Source organism: Balearica regulorum, chromosome 2, assembly GCF_011004875.1.
Source record: "Balearica regulorum gibbericeps isolate bBalReg1 chromosome 2, bBalReg1.pri, whole genome shotgun sequence".
NCBI classification, from domain to species: Eukaryota; Metazoa; Chordata; class Aves; order Gruiformes; family Gruidae; genus Balearica; species Balearica regulorum.
In genome coordinates, this window is record NC_046185.1 from 118,628,694 (window position 1) to 118,647,040 (window position 18,347).

Consider the following 18,347-nt stretch of genomic DNA (forward strand, 5'->3'; position numbering starts at 1 on the left):
AGAAAATCATGCCAGTTGTTCCTCACTATCTTTTAGCCAACCTTTAATTTTAATGTACATTTTTTTGGCCCTGCAAGTGGGATCAGTGAAGACTGCAGTAGTCCTTTGTTCCTGTGGCACTTTTTTCTACAAAAATTAGGGTAATTTTATTTAAAAGTACACTTTCATAGCCTTTATTAACTCATTGTTGATGTTCCTGTTCAGCTTCCTTGGTAAACCCAAAGAGTCAAGCCAGAACATACTCTTCCATACTCTTCTAACTCTTTGTTAGCTGTATGGTGAGCATGTGTCTCACTGGAGGGATCTTGTCATCCTGATTTCACCTAAGCTTCTATCCAAATGGCTTGTTTTTGTTGAAGGGTTATTTCCTTGAATGAAGAGTGTATTCTAAACTTCATTGATAGCCTAACCAAAATAGAAAAAATAAGTAATACTCTCCTTCCACGTGTGGGGTTTTTTCTGTTTGAAGAACTATAACCAGATGATTGAAGGAAGGTAAATACTGTATAAAAAACAAACAAAAAACCAAAACCCAAACAAAAACCAACCAACCACATCCCCCATCATCATCATCCAAGTATAACAAATGAATTATGTCTAGAAAGTAAAGGTGATTTTTGTTTTCTTTTCCCCATGCTGCTTCTTGCTATACTATTTGGACCACTTAATTGTATGCTGTAGTAGTGTTGCTTCAGGGTGGGTTTTTGACACATAACCAGCTTACGTGTTTTACATAGCTTTGTTCACTTGACACTTATCATGGATAAAGAGGCAGTAATAGTTGCCTCTTCAGTATAATGTAAGAATTTTTGTGTGTTTGTAATTATTATATACATTGCTAGGAGCTCATAAGAAAGCTGCAAAAATGGTGTGATGTTTCTGAAACCATAACTTAATGTAGATATGGACACCTTTGTGATTGCCCGAGTAATTACATCAATCAAATTACAGAAATTAATACTGATAGATGAATTGACTAGAATTCAACAAAATTAAAGTCATGAAAAAATAAATTAGGACAAATCGTTGATAATTCATTAATGAAATAAATGGACCAAGCTCTAGTGCAAACTTTATAGTACCTTCAGTTCACACATAACATTGACTACTACTTTTTCTCCTCCATTGTCATTCACAGAAAGGGGAAATAATGATATTGTGGTGGTAGTGACATCTAAATCTTCCCAGTCACTTTTGGAAATGCATTTGAAATATGTATATATATGCTTACTTTTTTTTATGGTGTTTCAGAATAATTCCTGGTAGTTGGTAGTACAAAATATTTTTGAGTGTTACAGGAGAGTATGTTCTTGGTTCATATACGGTCTCAGGGACTGCATTTTGCAGTTTTGCAAACACATGGCATAAAATCTTAAGAAATGTCTAAACCAAATTTCACCTTAGTTTAATGTGTTTCTTGTTGAGGGCAGCATTGAGGTCTTCCCTCAATATTACTTAATATCCCAAATAATTTATCTTTTACGTTTATTTTTAAATTGGGGGTGATTGCTTTCAGGACATGGAACTTGAAAAATAATTCTGAAATGAATCATTTTCTTCTCTGATGCTTATGGCAGCAACTTTTTTTTGTTGCGCAGATGTGCCTGTGATTTCAACACACTTGGGAAAAATACCAGTGCTTTATTTTGGTTTTTTTTCTGTTTCTGATTTCAGATATTCCTTATAGTTATTCATATCCAGGACAGAGTATATAATGGGGAGAAAACTGGATCTTTCTGGCTTGACTGATGAAGAAGCAGAGCACGTGCTCCAGGTGGTTCAGCGAGATTTCAGCCTTCGTAAGAAAGAAGAGGAAAGGTTGAGGTAGGAATAAAAACAAGATTAAAAATATTGGTTTCTTTGGGTTATTACAGCTGGTTTTAGGGGGAAACAGAGTACACAGCTCTTTTGTGTTGTTCTATGTATTAATAATCATTCCTATCACATGGGCAATAAAGATCCAAACTTTTCCATGTGAATTCAATTATTGAGTAGTAATTAATTTTTGTGTTTAGTCTATCCTGGCCTAAACCACAACAATGGTCTCTAAATCATCTGTGTATGTCTTCTGGGTAGAGGCTAAGTAGTGGTTGACTTTAACCTAAACAGAAGTATATGTTAAGAGAATCTGTTGCTTGCTGTAGTCAGTTCCTTTTATTCAGAAACTTTGTCTCTGCAGACATCTGAAGATGAAGAAGTTCTACTCATCTCTTTCTCCCAAAGTAATCAATGGGACATTTCATCCCTAGTATTGATAAGTTAACTTAGCTTCCAGTAATCTACGTACAAAATGATTGCAAGCAGAAACAACCCAGAAAAAAACCCCAAAACCTTGTTGCAGAGTAATTTCTTAGTGTAGGAACTTTGGCACGTGACAAGGGGGCTACTGACAGACTGAACTGGTAGACGCAATATTTTTCTTGTAGTTTCAAAAATATTTCCTTGAATTATTATGCTGATTTTTTTTTATTACCTTCTTTGAACACATCATTATTTATTCTCTAGAATAGTCTGAAGTCTATCTATAGTTGTCAAATGCACATTCTCTTACCATACTACTGGTATCACATATATGATTTGTTTCTTTATCATTTAGCATCAAGCTGAAGTCAGCAGAGCAGGAAGATGACTGAAATAAACACAAAACTAGGTGTATATATATATATTATGTGCAATTGGAACTGAGAGAAATCCTGTCTATCAGTTTTCTGGTACTATTTTCTGAAACTATTTGGAATGCTAGGAACAAGAAAAAAGGCTTGTGGCATAGGCCTAATTCAATTTTGGCATGCTGTGCAAGTTCTTGCTTGGGTTGGTAGTGCAAGCTTGCCGCAGGGAGGAAAGACTGGATGAGGATGCCATGCAGATATTTTCTTTTATATGTCTGTTTTTCCCTGGGTTTTACTGAATATTTTTGGTAGTCTTTCACAACAAAGCCAAGAGATTCTAGAAACAGCTTAAAGAGGGCAAGTGCAGGGGCTTTCTCTGGCTGTTTTTATGTGACTAGAGCAAGCATACCACAGTTAGCAAATTCTGGGGCATCTTACCTATTCTGTACGACTAGATCCTATAGTGAGAGGAGGAGGAGGAGAGGATGGAAGGCATGCCCACAGAAAATTGATCAGAAAGCCTGGATAGATAAACTTTTTGCTGGCGTTTGTATTTTACCATTTTGCTGCTGAAGTTGTTCATGAGACTTGATAATTGAATGATCACCAGTAGAAGACTGGTGTGAGGAGATAAAACACTGGAAGACAGGAGAAACACACGGACTCAACTCAGATTATATATGAGTATGTAAATTTTTTTCTCTTGAGTGTAGTTCATGCCTTTTGCAAGTATTCAAGTATGTTAAAAGTCCCGCACGTGATGAGCCATATTAACAAAGTCAAAGTTCTGAAGTATAGGCTGATATTTAAGATATGAATTTAAACAATTTTAATGATCTTAAAGATTGCTAGTGAAGTTCAAAGCTTATTTCTGACTTAAAAGCTATGACTCCTTTTTTTTTTTTTTTTCCATTGGGCTACTCCATTTTTTTACAAAATGCAGAGTTAAAAGGAAGGATGTAGCAACACATCTTTTTGTCTTACTGTATTATAGAAAATGTAATAATACAAGAAACTTATACCTTGCTATAGATTAGATTTTTCAGTCTGTAAGAAAGCAGATTATTTCTTATGTCTGCTTTGATGTTCTTGACTCTATTGCCTTTGTTTTTAGAAAGTTACCAACTGGCAAAGTCTACTGTATAGTTTAACTTTAGAAGTATTGTCAAGGTTTGTAATCTTTTTTAAAAGAAAAAAATGGCATATATATAAAGTATTAGACTGCTGTTAATAAATTCAAAACCAAGTTATATCTGAAGGTAGTTTTTTTCGTTGGTTTTTTTTCTTCCTGTAATTAATTCCAGGTAGCAACATTAGTCTTTGGATGGAACTGTTGAAGCTTTTGTGTGTGATACTTAAAGTAGGATTTCTGTACAATTCTTCGTACTATAGATAGTTTTATTTTTGGGTTTTTTTCATGACAAAGATTAAGTAGCTGTTTCAGAGATCTCTCTCTGGAATTATTCCCATTGGTAGAAATTATTTCTAAAGATCAAGAACTACTTAAGGGAATAATGTGACAGATTTCCACTATATCAGGAGAACAATGAAAGCTAAGAAAACTGAGTGGTTGGTAACTCTTCAGCTGCCGGTAGCAAAGCTGAAGTTAAGTAACATACTGTGCTGGTTTTGGCTGGGATAGGGTTAATTCTCTTCATAGTAGCTGGTATGGGGCTGTGTTTTGGATTTGTGCTGGAAACAGTGTTGATAACACAGAGATGTTTTTGTTACTGCTGAGCAGTGCTTACACAGAGCCAAGGCCTTTTCTGCTTCTCACCCCACCCCACCAGAGAGGAGGCTGGGGGTGCACAAGAAGTTGGGAGGGGACACAGCCGGGACAGCTGACCCCAACTGACCAAAGGGATATCCCACATCATATGGTGACACGCTCAGTGGATAAAGCTGGGGGAAGAAGGAAGAGGGGGACGTTTGGAGTGATGGTGTTTATCTTCCCAAGTCACCATTACCTGTGATGGAGCCCTGCTTTCCTGGGGATGGCTGAACACCTGCCTGCCCATGGGAAGCGGTGAATGAATTCCTTGTTTTGCTTTGCTTGTGTGTGCGGCTTTTGCTTTACCTATTAAACCGTCTTTATCTCAACCCATGAGTTTTCTCACTTTCACTTTTCCGATTCTCTCCCTCATCCCACTTCAGGGGTTAGTGAGTGAGCAGCTGTGTGGTGCTTAGTTGCCTGCTGGGGTTAAACCACGACACATACTACAAGAAATGAAGTTTATCTTCACCTCTAATAAATGTTTTTAAGGTAGTAAAGTAAAATGGCAACTGTTTTAGAGCTGATATTCCAATGTCTTTTACAATATTGCAGTTGTTACATGTTAATTTATTTTTCCATATTCTGTAAACAAAATAACACAATGAATGTGTGGAGAAAAGTCCGTACTAATCATCTTTATTTGCTGCTGCAAAGCTGTTTTGAATCTCTCTGCAGTGACAATTTTTAGCAGTGGTTCTCTAATTTAAATCTTTCTCCCAACTTTAAGTTACTGTTATCAGACAGGCTCTTCATGTACATTTGGGGGGGGGGACCCCACCAAAATTAGTTGGCTAAAAATAGTGAGATAACAAGATAACCATATGTAAATAGTTAGTGTGGTTGATTTATTATACCTTACTGCTTCATATCAGTTCAGTTTCTTTTTTTTGCTATGGCGCTCAGCCTGGTATCAGATTAATAATATTTACTGTTCTTTGTTGCTTGTTCACCCATAATCTTTCTCTTTTGATTATGTGTTGGTTCTGTTCTTTGGCAGTAGTGTTATGTTTTTATTTACTCTGATGTTAGTGTAATCATCCAGAATCATTGAGGCTAAAATTATAACACAGACCTGTAAATAGATGGGCTTGATTTTCTGTGAATCAATTGAAGTAGGCAAACCAGGCAGATCTGGTATAATTAGGAAGGTGATGGATTTGAGTTGCTTGGCATGTGTTCTCAGGACTAGGCTGTGCTATTACAGCCTTGTGTATGTCACCTCTGCCGCAGAAGCTCTGCAGGCTGTCTTAGGGATACTGGGACACTAATAATCATAGCTGGCTTTTTGAGCAAGCTGACTGGACACACTAATGGTTTGTTTTCTCATGGACAAATTTATTTTCTTAATCTTGAATTTCAGACTTCATGCATCTGCGGAATGTTAGCAATGAGGAAGGTTGGACTGTTTTGAGGGTTGAACTTTTAACATTTTGCCGTGTATAACTTCTTTGTCATATCTGCAGTTTGTTTTGTTGGTTTTTTGTTGTTTTGTTTTTAATTTTTTTAAAGAAATGGCAGAGGAGAGCTTATAAGAGTTTACAAGGCCAAATGTGTGTTCGTGAGACGGGCCTCTTTACATAAACAGATGTGTAAGAGAGATTGCTGCTTTTTATTTGTTTCCATTTACTGCCTGTGTATTCAATTTTCCAGACTTCCACTGTTTCTTCTGCTTTGCTGTGGGCAAAATCAATTCCCCCTTTGGTTTTGTTTTTACGGTTACCACTGTATTTATAAACATGCTTGCCCATTTGTTTCAAGTCAGGAATGCTGAGAAGTCAGGGTGTTTTAAATAACAGAAATCATCATTTTACAGAAAAAAAGTTGATGGATCATCTTATTGGGGTAGATGTTCCTAACCCGTTATGTTTTAGCCATGTTGACAGGTTAAAAGATGGCTGCTGTGATGCTGAGTTTAACGTTTGGAGCAACTGCAAAGGGGTAAAAGTTAGATGGGTGGGAAAGGGGACAGGCATAGAAAGGGCTCAGTGCTGATGAGCTGCTGTCAGAGCTGATGCGTTATCTGTCAGCAGCTGCTTTACTGTAGAAGGCCATGGCCTGAGCGACTTAAGCCATCTTCCTATAACCATTGGTTAAGAAAAGTTTCCAACGCCATTGTGAATGCTGAATCAGCCATTTGTGGCAGTATTCTAGCGAGGACCTTCAGAAACTTGCATTGGGCATGGATGAAAAATGTTTCATTGCAGGGGACATGGTTCTCTTTTGTTTAAAGCACTGCTCTTAACCACCTGGGAAAATGTATTTACAAGGAAAAATTACTGACCTTCTGGTACCACGTGGCCATGCGATCATAACATGTTAATTGCTTAATATAGTTACGTGGGATAACCGGAGCAGTACAAGGGAGGCATTGAGAGTCGACTGTCACCCACAGGCAGAAACATCACCACGTCTTGCCTGGTTTCGTGTCTTTTGTAGCTGAGTTGGTGAATTATCAACTTTGCTGCCTGCCTTTATGCAGTTGTATTTTCAGTTGTGGTAAAGATACACTGCAATGATTCATGATCAAATCTCCAGCAGTGCTTTATTTACAGAAAAAGAGAGGTGTGTGCTCACTGGAGGACCCTCTCTGCTCTCGCTGTTCTAGTTTTCTTTTAGCCGAAGAATTGGTAAGAGACTAGAATAGAGTCTTGTGTAGAAGGTGATGAAATGTTTTAAATTAAGAGAGTTGCTTTTGCCCGCTTTCTTCTTTCTGCTCCTTTTGCATCGTAGCCCAGTGCAGCATAAGGAGGTAGACTTGTGCAGAGGCTTCTTAGAAATAAATTCTTGTACCTGACAAAACCCAGAAACCAGTTTGATGCTTTTTCATGTCAGACTGCAGTAGACTTCAGTGTATTCACAGTATGTGTCATGGGTCTTGTAGTGGATAAAATATTAAACTCCTTCCAACCTCTGTTAATCGAAATATTGTCTGAGTGAGTCATATCTAGCTGGCAAAATGTCAAGTCAGACAGTTGGGTAGCTATCTGTTGATTCTGCGTATCAGTTCTTGTTCCTCCTTCCTGTGGCAGGCTTGTATTTAAGTACCTTAAACCAAACAAAAAACAACCAAAAAAACCCTGTCTGTCTTCCCTCCCCTCCTCACCTCCAAACAAAGACATTTTAAAGCTGTTTTCCTCATGAGGAAGGAATGGGAGATTGGTCTCATCTCCGCAAGGCTCAGTGCTCCAGCAGATGAACTTCTGATCAATACCTTGTGGCTCAAAGTGATTTCATAAAGTTAGCTTGCCTTCCCTTCACTCTGATGAACAGTGTGGGGAGAGCACAAGGAGCATTCCTGTCCATTACTCTGATTTTTTTTTTCTTTTTTTAAAATTTTTTTTTGTAGCGGGTAGGCACTGTTCTGGTTCCTGTGCCTGCTCGTTAATTCCTCAAGGGATCCAGAGAAGGAAGCTGTAACATACAACTTCATATCCCTGCTTCTGCCCATGAGACTTGAGAGTATGGCCACACTGTGCTAAGAAGAATGGCTAGCACTTCTTTATGGGCTGTCCTGACATGGGTATTCTCTCCCTGTGATAAAAGGTCTTAAAGTGGTTTACTCCTATGAGAAAGGTGCTCTTTGCGATTCCCAGCATAACACAGCCGCACGCTTCTCTAGTGCAAGGCTCTGCTGAGCTGTCATAAGTTTAGCACTCATCTGTCTAAACTTATTTTTGAGTGCAATGAATGATTCATCAGAATCATAGCTGCAACTTAATGTGTTATTTTGCTACTGCTTTGGCTTATAAGACAAGATTAAAACCTATTTAGGGTAGTACAGCTGTTTCCTGGAAATAAGGGTTCATTAACAAGATTATGAGCAAGACATCTTTATAGATTATCACCAATTTTTGTACATAGTGTTCCAAGATGCAAAGAAACCTGTTTCCTAGCTCATGCAGGCTGTCAGGATTAAGAGTTGTCAGTAACTTCATCTGTGTACTAGATGCTTTACACTGTTGCTGTGTAGGCCTCTCTCAAAGTAATGTTTAATGTTTCAACAGATAACCCTTAGCCATATTCTCAGGTCAGGATTAAGTTGCTTATCAAAAAATTGTTAGTGACCTGGATGAATTCTGCATGAAAGTCAGATAGCTAATGGTTGTTTTGGCTGCAAAGTCAGTAAGAATGCACTTTAAAATGCATTTAGAAACTGTTACTTGTTGCTAATTTCAAGAAATACTGATCCAAGTCTGGCGCTTGCTGTCAAATAATGCTGTGTTTGGGATTAGACAAGGAAGTAGGTATTTCAGCAATGAAAAATCTTACTTCATGCACAGTGCAGTAGTGGTTAGAGTCTGCACCCCTTGTTTTTTTGATTTGCCCAGAACTCCCTGTTCTAACACCTGATGGTCCTGGTGTAAAGCTAGTGTGTAAGTTCTGCTGACTCAGCATTGGTCCCTGCTGCACCTATGAGCAGAGAAGGTGATTGCAGTTGACAAGACAGTAGGACCTAGTTTATGCTTTACAAGAGAAAAATCAGGGCGCTGTAAAGAAGCTGGCATTAGAAGCAAAGAACTTCCATCTGTTTAAGTTATAGGTTTTGGTCCAAATTTTTTCTGCCTAATTGAGGAAAAAACACCAGGGTACTTCCAAAAGGCAGCTTATGTTTAGGTGCCTCTAAAACCAGTTCTGTGCATCTTGCTTGTGACTAATGGGAACCTGCTATGACTGTCCTTATTTGAATGCCATATAGATGCTATAGGGAAAGCACGGATGGAACTTCTCAACAAGTTATTTGGCAAATGCAGGACCTTATTCCCCAAACTGTAATTCTTGAATTTTGTGCCAAGTGTTTTAATACAGGAAATTCCAGATGTGAGTTTTGGCTTTTTAAAGATGTATTTACAAATGCAGTTTCAACTGAGAGGAAATGCTGGTGACCCAAGCATGAAAAAACACAAGAGATGATGTTTATGAAAAGGTGCAAAAAGAAAAAGCCTAGTTTTAGGGAGTATTAGAGAAATTTGTATAGAAAGAAATGTTTTCAGCTAACACTTTCAACATTGGACAGGCCATGGGAGATGTAGCTGAAGTACAGTCCGTGTATGCTGTACTGAACTTGCATGATCTGTGGGTAAGTATTTAATAAAGGAAGCAGTGTGATGTTGCGGAGATGTTATAAAACTTATTGCAGGGATTTTTTTTTGTGGTAATTTGGTCTTCGTCATGGGTTATGACTAATGAAATTAACGGCCATAGTTTAGCTAAAAGGAGTGAGTGTGCCTAGTGATAATGAATAACTATAATGTAAAATCAATATTTAATTTCTGATATCTTGTGTATGAAGAGTCTTAAGCTGTTAAATGTGACTTGTAAGAGTAATATTCTCTCATCTGACTAGTGCTGCAGTGCAGGGAAGGGGTGTTCTCTTGAGTATGGACTCCTGTCTGTACAATTTAGTCACAGTGAAAATGTTAAATTTTAAGGGTCTTTTGCAGAGAAAGTGCTTCAACTTTATTTCTGAAGAAACAAGATACTAATCTTGTTAAATATGCTACTCAATTTATCAGAAACCTCTTTATTAAAGCTCAATGTCAGTTCATGGGAAAAAATATAGAGATGTTCATGGGTTGATAGAAGGAATCTGCTGAGGAAAGAGGTTGCCGGGGAAATTTTAGAATCTGTGTTACAGGTTTTAAGGACAGGGTATTCAAGGCTCTATTCTGGATCATGCCTTGGGCATGAAGATGAACCACATGAACCTCTTGAGTTCTGCCCCCCCCATTGCTCTGTGAATTCAGCGTTGTTGTTTCTCCAGAGGTTAGCTAGATCTGGGCAAATACCACATTGAAAGTTGGGCTCATCTACTGTGTGTCTGTCATCTTTTTGCTGCTGTACTGGACCGAAATGCAAATATGCAAGCAAAAAACTGATAATTTTCTAGTCTCATATAAGCACTGCTGGGTGAATAATTAACCTGAGAGAGAAACCCCTATCATCTAGCAGATAATTGCTAAAACATTCAGCCTTTTGGTAAAGAAAGCTTGTTTTATTAGAAGGAGGATGGAGAGTTGGGACACACTCATGGGTATTAAATGAAACAGAATGCTAGAGAGCAGGAGAAGAAATTTTCTTATGAGGTTCTTAAATTTTTATTTTTCCCCTGGAGGAACCAGGGAGAGATGCACAAAATAACTGGGTCAGTGTATGTATTGCACTATCTAAAGTAAAGATTAAGATTTTTTTGAAAAGGAAATAAGTGTCTGGTTCAGAATCTGATGCTTCTGAAGATGAAACTGAAAGCAGTAGTGCCTGGAGAGGTGACTTTCCAGGAACCAGTTTAAGTTACTGTGAAGAAAAGTGATTAAAAGATCTGTGGATATACTGTATGAAACCTATGGCTTTATTGAAGGAGCGTGGTTTTATCCAGCTTAGGTAATTTTACAGGTCAAGATCTTTTACCAACATACAATTGTTATCTATGCATGCCTAAGTCTACCTTAAGTGTTGTTTTCTCTATGCAGGTGTTGCTATAGTAGTACAATTTGTAGTACTTTCCCAAGTTACGGTAAGGCATGTAAATAAATATAAAAAGAAGGGTTACATAATGTAACTTATACAGGGCTTATTCTTCATATTAGAGTTTACAGTACAGGGATGCTGTAAGTTCATTTCCATACAATGTTCACTAAGTTGTATGCAGTATGTGCCAAATCTTACAGTTTTGGAAGAAATGTTGTATTTGAAATGTTTGGGGTTTTTTTTTCCAGAAGAGAATGATTTTACTGTGAGTTTCTATAGCAACATGCTGTAGACCTGTCCTTGGCCGCATCAGTCTTAATGGATCTGTCTGAAACTGTATAGCTTCCTGTCTTACATACAGTCACCTTTGGTTTTCAAGAAAGTAAGAGATACTGCTTATCATGAAGTTTGTCAATCTGAAATATGACTTGTCATTTAAATTTAAAATTTGACTTAATACTTTTTTCAGAAACACATGCATTATGGAAGTTCAAAAGTACACATTTAAGAAACACTAAGATTTCTAAAAGAAAAGACTGCTGCTTTTACCTACAAGGCAGTAACTATTCTTAAAAAGTATTATAATATTTCAGAGATACTAGATTTAAGGAAAATAATATTGACTGGAAATTGGATTTGCTGATGTTTTTATTTCAAGAGGAAATATTGTTGGTGAATGAATGGATTGTCTTTGCCTTTGCTTAACTAAAGAATCTCCATTGTCTGTGTTCTTCATAGACAATGAATTCTCTCTGGCCTTTTTTGTGGCCAGCTCCTGTGCCCTCAGCTGAGAGCAGAACCAGGAACAGCTGTAAGTAGCAGCACGGGAAAGTGACAGACTGGAATAGGGGTGCCGTGAAGTTGAGTTGCCTTTGGGCACTGAAATCAGTGTGGACCTGTCTCCTACTGTCATTATGATTATAAAAAGGTGCATTTTGAATACTTGCTAATGTTTCCTTTCTGAAGCCTATGAAGAACTGAAAGCCTGTCAGAATCTGCATGGCAAATAAATGTTCAGTGTGTGGAAGGAGCACTTAGGTAAGGCCACTATATTAGTACGAGCAAAATGAGTGTTTTGTTCACTATGCTGAAGCTTAGGGAGTGTGTCACAGGATATGCCTCAAACTACTGAATCAGCAGAGGTAAAGGTGGATCTTAACAAATTGTTGTGATGATTTTGTATTCACTTAACACCTCATCCTTCAAATTCTCCAGAACTTTTAATTGTCATGGGAGCTCCCTGCTTAAAACTGTGCTAGAGGAATAAGCTGTGCTAAATGGGACACCAATTCTTAGAAATCTGTCCCGAGCCTAGGAACTTCTTTCATGAGAAGTTCATGGGAAGATAGCTACTTTCTAATTTAAGATTTAATAAAACTTGTGCCGAATTCTTCACCATTCTACCTCCTTCCAAAATGAACCATTACAAACTGATCTGCTTGCTTTCCAGAAATGTCACGACATATACCTAGAGGGGAGCTCAATTTTTAGTGTTTATAGGCATGTTCTGTGTTTATGGTGAGTTCAAAGGACTGAGAGACAACTTTTGAAAGGGAACAGAACTGACCAATTTAAGAAGTGTGTGCTAGAGATAGCTGATCTTTCTTTGTTTCACAAATGGCAGAATTCTCAGTATTTTTCTTTCTAAATGAAATTAGTGAACACTTTCAGCTAAAGGAGAAAGGAGACAATTCCAAAGATGTCAAAACACTCCCAAAGTGTTGTTTCAGACGTGTCTTTGGAGATATTTTCTAACTGTAACACTTTCTAACACTTGTTGGTTGTGTATCTGAAGTAAAATGGCTTGCTTTTGTTACCCTTGCAAAAATAATAATAATTAAAAAGTAGTAGTATAAATGAACATGTTAAGTTTTGCATTTAAAATAATTTAGGCGTGCAAATGGTATCAGCTGTTGTATCTCAACTGAGGGTGGTATGCAAGTTAATATACCACAAAGTATTGCTGTAATGGATGCTACCTAAGTATATGATCCTACCCTATGATAAATGTGAGATAATTATAGTGTACCCTTGAGGTATATGGTAAGGAGCTTCATGTTTGCTTAGAGGTAGAAGCTAACATATGGGCAGTTACTACAGAGTAATACTTCTCACTGTAATTGAACTTTGGGTAAGTTGTTAATCTCCTGTTGCCTTTATTTGCAGTTGATGTATATTTGGCTCTGCGTCTGAGGTTAGAGCAAGTCTTTCAACTGCGCACCAGAGAAGACTGTAATGGTCCGTTCCTTTATTTTTGAATGAATTGTAATTGGTCAATATATTTGCTTATGCCTTGCTCCCTTTATTGCTTTTATCCTTTTCTCCTCCTAGTTATGACTTAAAGTTCTCCTGAAAGCAGCTGAACTCAAATGTACTTTTTTGTTTTTTTGGAAGGAGTGAAATAATTTTACTATTACTGTTGACTGCTATCCACACTTCATGAAGAAAAATGCATAAATCTCCCTGTAAAGCTGGTTTACAACAGGGTTAGTATCTTCAGAAATCATAGTAGATTTTCCTTAACAGAGTTCTTCAGTGTGTTAGAAAGATGTAAACCTAATACGGCCTTATGGCAAATGAGCTGTGGTTCTTGGTACTGTTTGGATTATAATTTGGCTAGTAAATATTGGAGGATGCAGGCTGCAAATGATGATGTGTTTCTGCAGCACTTCCAGCTTGAAAGGATATTCTGAGTTTAGCTAGTTTTTGTCAAGCATGTTGGAAGTGAAATAATTTGGAAACGGCATAGAACTCGATGTTTGCATCTCAGTCAAAAGAACTTTAAATCAAGAAGCAATTAGAAGTGAAGCCTGTTGGAGGTGACAGGGATTTAATCAAATTTTTCTGCTGTTCAGAAACACTTTGGTTAAGACACAACAAGAGTTTAATATCTCTCTTGGCTACCGTAGGGTTTGTCAGTGAGGGTGCCTGCTGATGTGCTGGTGGCATCTCCTCCTTCCCCCCCACCCCGTTTTAATGAATGCATGATGGACTTTCCGTTTTTGCTGTGAGCATAACACTGGAAGGGAGGGTACCGTTCTATCATGATAGAAGACCTGTCATTAACAGGAGGGCAATGCTTTGCTGCTATGGTCCTATGGCTTATATAGTTCTTGAACTATTTTTATTTTTTTATATAGTCTTGAATTATTTTATGTAGTTCTCGAACCTGCAGGAGGTCATGAGTTTCTTGCTTCTGTTTTGACTTTGGGTTTCCTGCTCCCCTGCCGCCCCCCCCCCCCCCCCCCCCCTTACTTTTCTGTGTTTCTAGTAGGAATGTTGAAAATGTGACTAGTTTGAAAGGCTTTGTTGCAGCTGCATCTAGGCTGTCAGTCATCCTGGAGGTAATCCTACGGCCATCTTCCATTACCTTGGTCACACAAAAGAATGAAACTGTCTTTTCAATCAATGTCACTTCAGCTGATGGCAAGATGTCACCTGTGATTCTGTCTCTTGAAAACATTATTTTAGTGGATTGTGGACTAATAAGTAAATAGTCAAATCCTTGTACGATAAGTATAGAGTATCTCTTGTTAGGAGGCTGTAATCTAAATAATGTTGTCACTAGTAAAGAAATCTGTTCCATGCCATAAGATACCATTTGAAATTTCTATACGCCTCATAAATATTGCCTGTTGATGTATCACTATTATATTATTACAGGTAGCTGCATTTAGTGTGTGAGTAGGATGTGAATTTGTTTCACATGCAGCTAATAAGTCATCTAGATAAAGAAGAAATTAATTTTACTGTAAATTAATTAAAACTACTGTGAATTTGTAATTTTCCCTTTCATATTTTACATATTTAGTTTTTTGAGAACAGTTCTTTAATGCTGGCGTAAAACCTAGTCAGCCAGTATGACCTGTGAACTGACAGTTTTGTTCTATGGTAGGTGGTGAATCTGTGTAAAATTGAGTGGTTATATGTAATACTAACAGTATATTAATGTATTATAGCATATTATAACATATCATAATATACTAATAGTATATAATAGAATACTAATTAGCACAATCACGCTGGCAAAGTGTGCTTTCAGAGTGCCAGAGCAGGTGAGAAAGTAAATTCCCAAGACTGACGACAGTCTTGGGAATAAGAGGCTTATAACAAGTCCAATGTGTCCCTTCATGTTTGTCATTAATACCAGCTGGACTTGTAGCTCTCCAAAGATGCAAACTTGAGATTTGAAAAACCAGCTTAGAACCTCTAAGTGGCCCAGTTTCAGAGAGACTGGACACTTAGACTGAATGAACATTCATGTGTTTGGAATAGTGTAAAACACCAAGTCTTTTGGATGGCAGTTCTGTCAGCCAGCTGTAACAGAGATTTTCCTGGCTTAGATTACATCAGTTGTCTGTGAGTAACTGCTGGAAAGGGTTTTTAATGTTTTGTAGTGGGTCTAAGGAGGAATAGCCTTCATATTCTTTATGTTTGCCAAACTCTTAATTTAATTCCAGGCTGGTGTTCCTATCTTGTTGCATTCTGAATAAAAATAAGGACAGAAAATAAGTATTAGTAGCACAAGAGGGAATAATTTTTCTTTCTAATCAAACAAAATATTATTCTAGTCCTTGGCACAGTCTATGATGATCAAAAGGTGTTCTCCTGGCCAGCAGTTCTCTCAAATTTCATTTGTCTTTAATCAATGGAGGAAGCAGTTCCAGGCACTCTAGGGCAAAGCCTTTCTGCTCTTGGGTAATGTGAAAAGATGCAGCATCCCATTTAATCAACTTAGGAATCAGTTTCATAAAAGAAAGGACAGCAACTCCATCATCACCTGAAAACAGAAATTCACTTTGTGCACTTCTCAGGAGTACATTTCCCTGGTTAAGTTGATAACATTATCATCAGAAGTGCCAACATAGGTTGTTTTTAAAATCCCTCCGCCTTGTCAGTGTTTACAATAGCTGTGTTAAGTAAGGTACGCCTTGGACGCAGTAGTGACTCCTGCTAGGAATTGGAACTGATGGGATTCAGCAGTTAAGCAGTCTTGCAGGCTGTTGAGCAGGGAATTCCCAACAATGGCTCTCTACAGTACAGTGTTCTTCTATGCAAACAGTCCTGTCCAAACACCACCTACTTTGAATAAATGAGTGAAGAGGATACTGTTGCAAAAGGAGAATGCGACTGATGTCATCCCTTTGAGCAGAAATGATGATCTTAACATACATATGTTATCTTGGTATTGCAGGCATTGCTACTTTAGCAGCAATTATTAACATTAGCATTAATTACCACTAATGTGATGAGTAAATCAGCAGTACATAATTGTAGTCTATGCGAACAGGCAGGCATTTTTGAAACAGCTATGATGCTTTTTTTCGTTCAGTGAAAAAAATCTTCTAATGCCGATGTTTGCTGCAGAAGAGTAGTCTCAGAAATTTGGCAGAGCATTTCAGGCATATCTTTGATGTCTCCACGTTTAATTTGGTTGGTGTGGTGGGATTTTGCTTTGATTTGTTTTCTTCAGCATTTTACAATGCTTTGTAAAGGTGATTGGGGTTATCTGAGATGAGAGATTGGGGGAAAAGGAGGAAGAAGGAAGAATATTCCAAGAAGCCACTATTATCTGGTGAAATCAAAGGCTGACGTTCACTTTATCCTGCTTACGGTGTCATGATTTGGCTGCCTCTAGTATGATTTATGAATCTAGCTCAGTTGGCTTTGCATGGATCAAGCTCCTCTTCAGTATTATAGATTTCTTTCTTCACTCGCAAACAAATGTTTTTGTTTTAGGTAACAGCAGTTAGCACAGAGAATTTAAAGTCAGGACTTAATCTCTGTCTTTCTGAATAGTAAAAACCAAACAGCGAGGCACTAAAACTTTATTAACTTTATTTAATCTTTGCGTTTTGGGAATCTGGTCCTATCTCCTACCTAACATTGTAGGTGCCTAATGTAGCAAAACTTGAGACTGAAACAGCTTGCCATAGAGATGCTAATGAATATTAGCTTTCATGAAGTGGTCAGAAATTGGATAACAGAAATCACAAGCACTCTATCTTTTTATACGCTCCTGATCTTGGAAAACCAAACATCCTCCACAGATACCTGTGATTAGAAAATATGTCATGGGTTAGGAGCACTTATATTTGAACGCTGCCATGTTCCAAGTAAAACATCACCATATACCTTATGTTTGAATATCTTAAACCAATTTATAATTATGACTTTTGTATTTTGAAAGGCAGAAGAAAAGTTGGAGGATACAAAGAGCTTCCCAGACCTCTCTCTTTCAATTTGAGCAATTTACCTAGGGAACAGATGAATTCGGGTCCTTTATTGCTGGTGAAGAGTCTGGTCTTCCTGAAAACACATTGAATTTGATGAAGAGGCTGAGTAAATAATACCTTTTGTTCTTTACATGTCTTAATAGTTGGCCAGTAGAGCTCCTTAGGTGTAGATCAAAAGGTATATAGCAATCTGGAAAGCTCTTTATGTAGGGCCCATGATATTTACACTGTTTCTAATGAGTTGTGCTGACTTTTCTGAGGTAACCGTCCAGTAGCAATGGATCACAGCCTTTTTCTGATAACAATAAACTTGCTGTGTAATAGATGTTACAGATTAATTTCCACCATTACTTCCATTTAAAATATTCTCTCTAGCAGAGATAAAAAGATAAATTAGAAAGCTGGACTAAAAACAAATAAGCCTGAAATGCAGGATCATATTTTGATGATTTGCCAGTCATCTTTCATTGTGTAGAATCATGTAGATTCTTCTCAAAATCAAGGTATTGTGTTAGATTTCATAAATGTTTTAGAAGATTTTGATTTTAGGGAACTTATTTCTCTAGAGCAAATTTCAGAGGAGAGTGTCGAATAGATCAATCTACTAATGCATACGATGCATATTGTAATGGTTGTCTCTCTTTTGTAACTCCTCGTTTGTTTCCAAGTGTTTCACTGCTTTGCAAAGCTTTAAATTATGCTAAGTGTTCATTTTTCTACCTGGGTTGTGAGCTATTATTTACTGACTCATTTGGTTTGATCACACTTGATGTGCTTCCTAGAAAAATATTTAAGGTTTACTTTAATGGATAAGCAAATGTTTAGAAGATTGCACGTACTGTCACAGGTTTAGCATTTGAGACAGTAAATCTATTTCTACGGCCATAATAAACCACACAGTGGTGTTTATTACGGAAAATTTGAGTTATATAATTACTCTCAATTATTGATGTCAGAAAAGGCAATGAGAAATATTATTTTTAAACAAAGCTCACACTTATCCCTGATGATATATTATTAAAAAGCTGGTGTTGTTTCCTGGCAGGAATAATTTGTCAGGGTTTCCAGTTGCTTTCCACATTTTGTGAAATGTAGTGGAATTACCCCAAAAAAGGAGCGGAAGGGGAGCGTAGCGCAGTGGCCCTCTGAGAGGGAATTTGTACTGTGAGCAGCTGCTGTTAAAAGCAGAAAAGCCTGATGTTTCCTGAGGACCAGAACCCAGCTGCCATTGGCATTGCAGTGATCCTGGCTGTTGGTGCAGAG

At 37.6% G+C, this 18,347-nt stretch overlaps 1 protein-coding gene across 3 annotated transcripts in view; it reads left to right on the forward strand.

Annotated features, from left to right (window-relative positions):
* Positions 1-18,347, forward strand: part of MYRIP (myosin VIIA and Rab interacting protein) — a 238,508-nt gene that overhangs the window by 12,797 nt on the left and 207,364 nt on the right. For all 3 annotated transcript variants that reach the window (XM_075745559.1, XM_075745553.1, XM_075745555.1), the window contains exon 3: positions 1,675-1,824. In XM_075745559.1, the coding sequence (XP_075601674.1) occupies positions 1,715-1,824 (110 nt within the window). In that variant the 5' untranslated portion in view covers positions 1,675-1,714. The remainder of the gene's footprint in view (positions 1-1,674; positions 1,825-18,347) is intronic.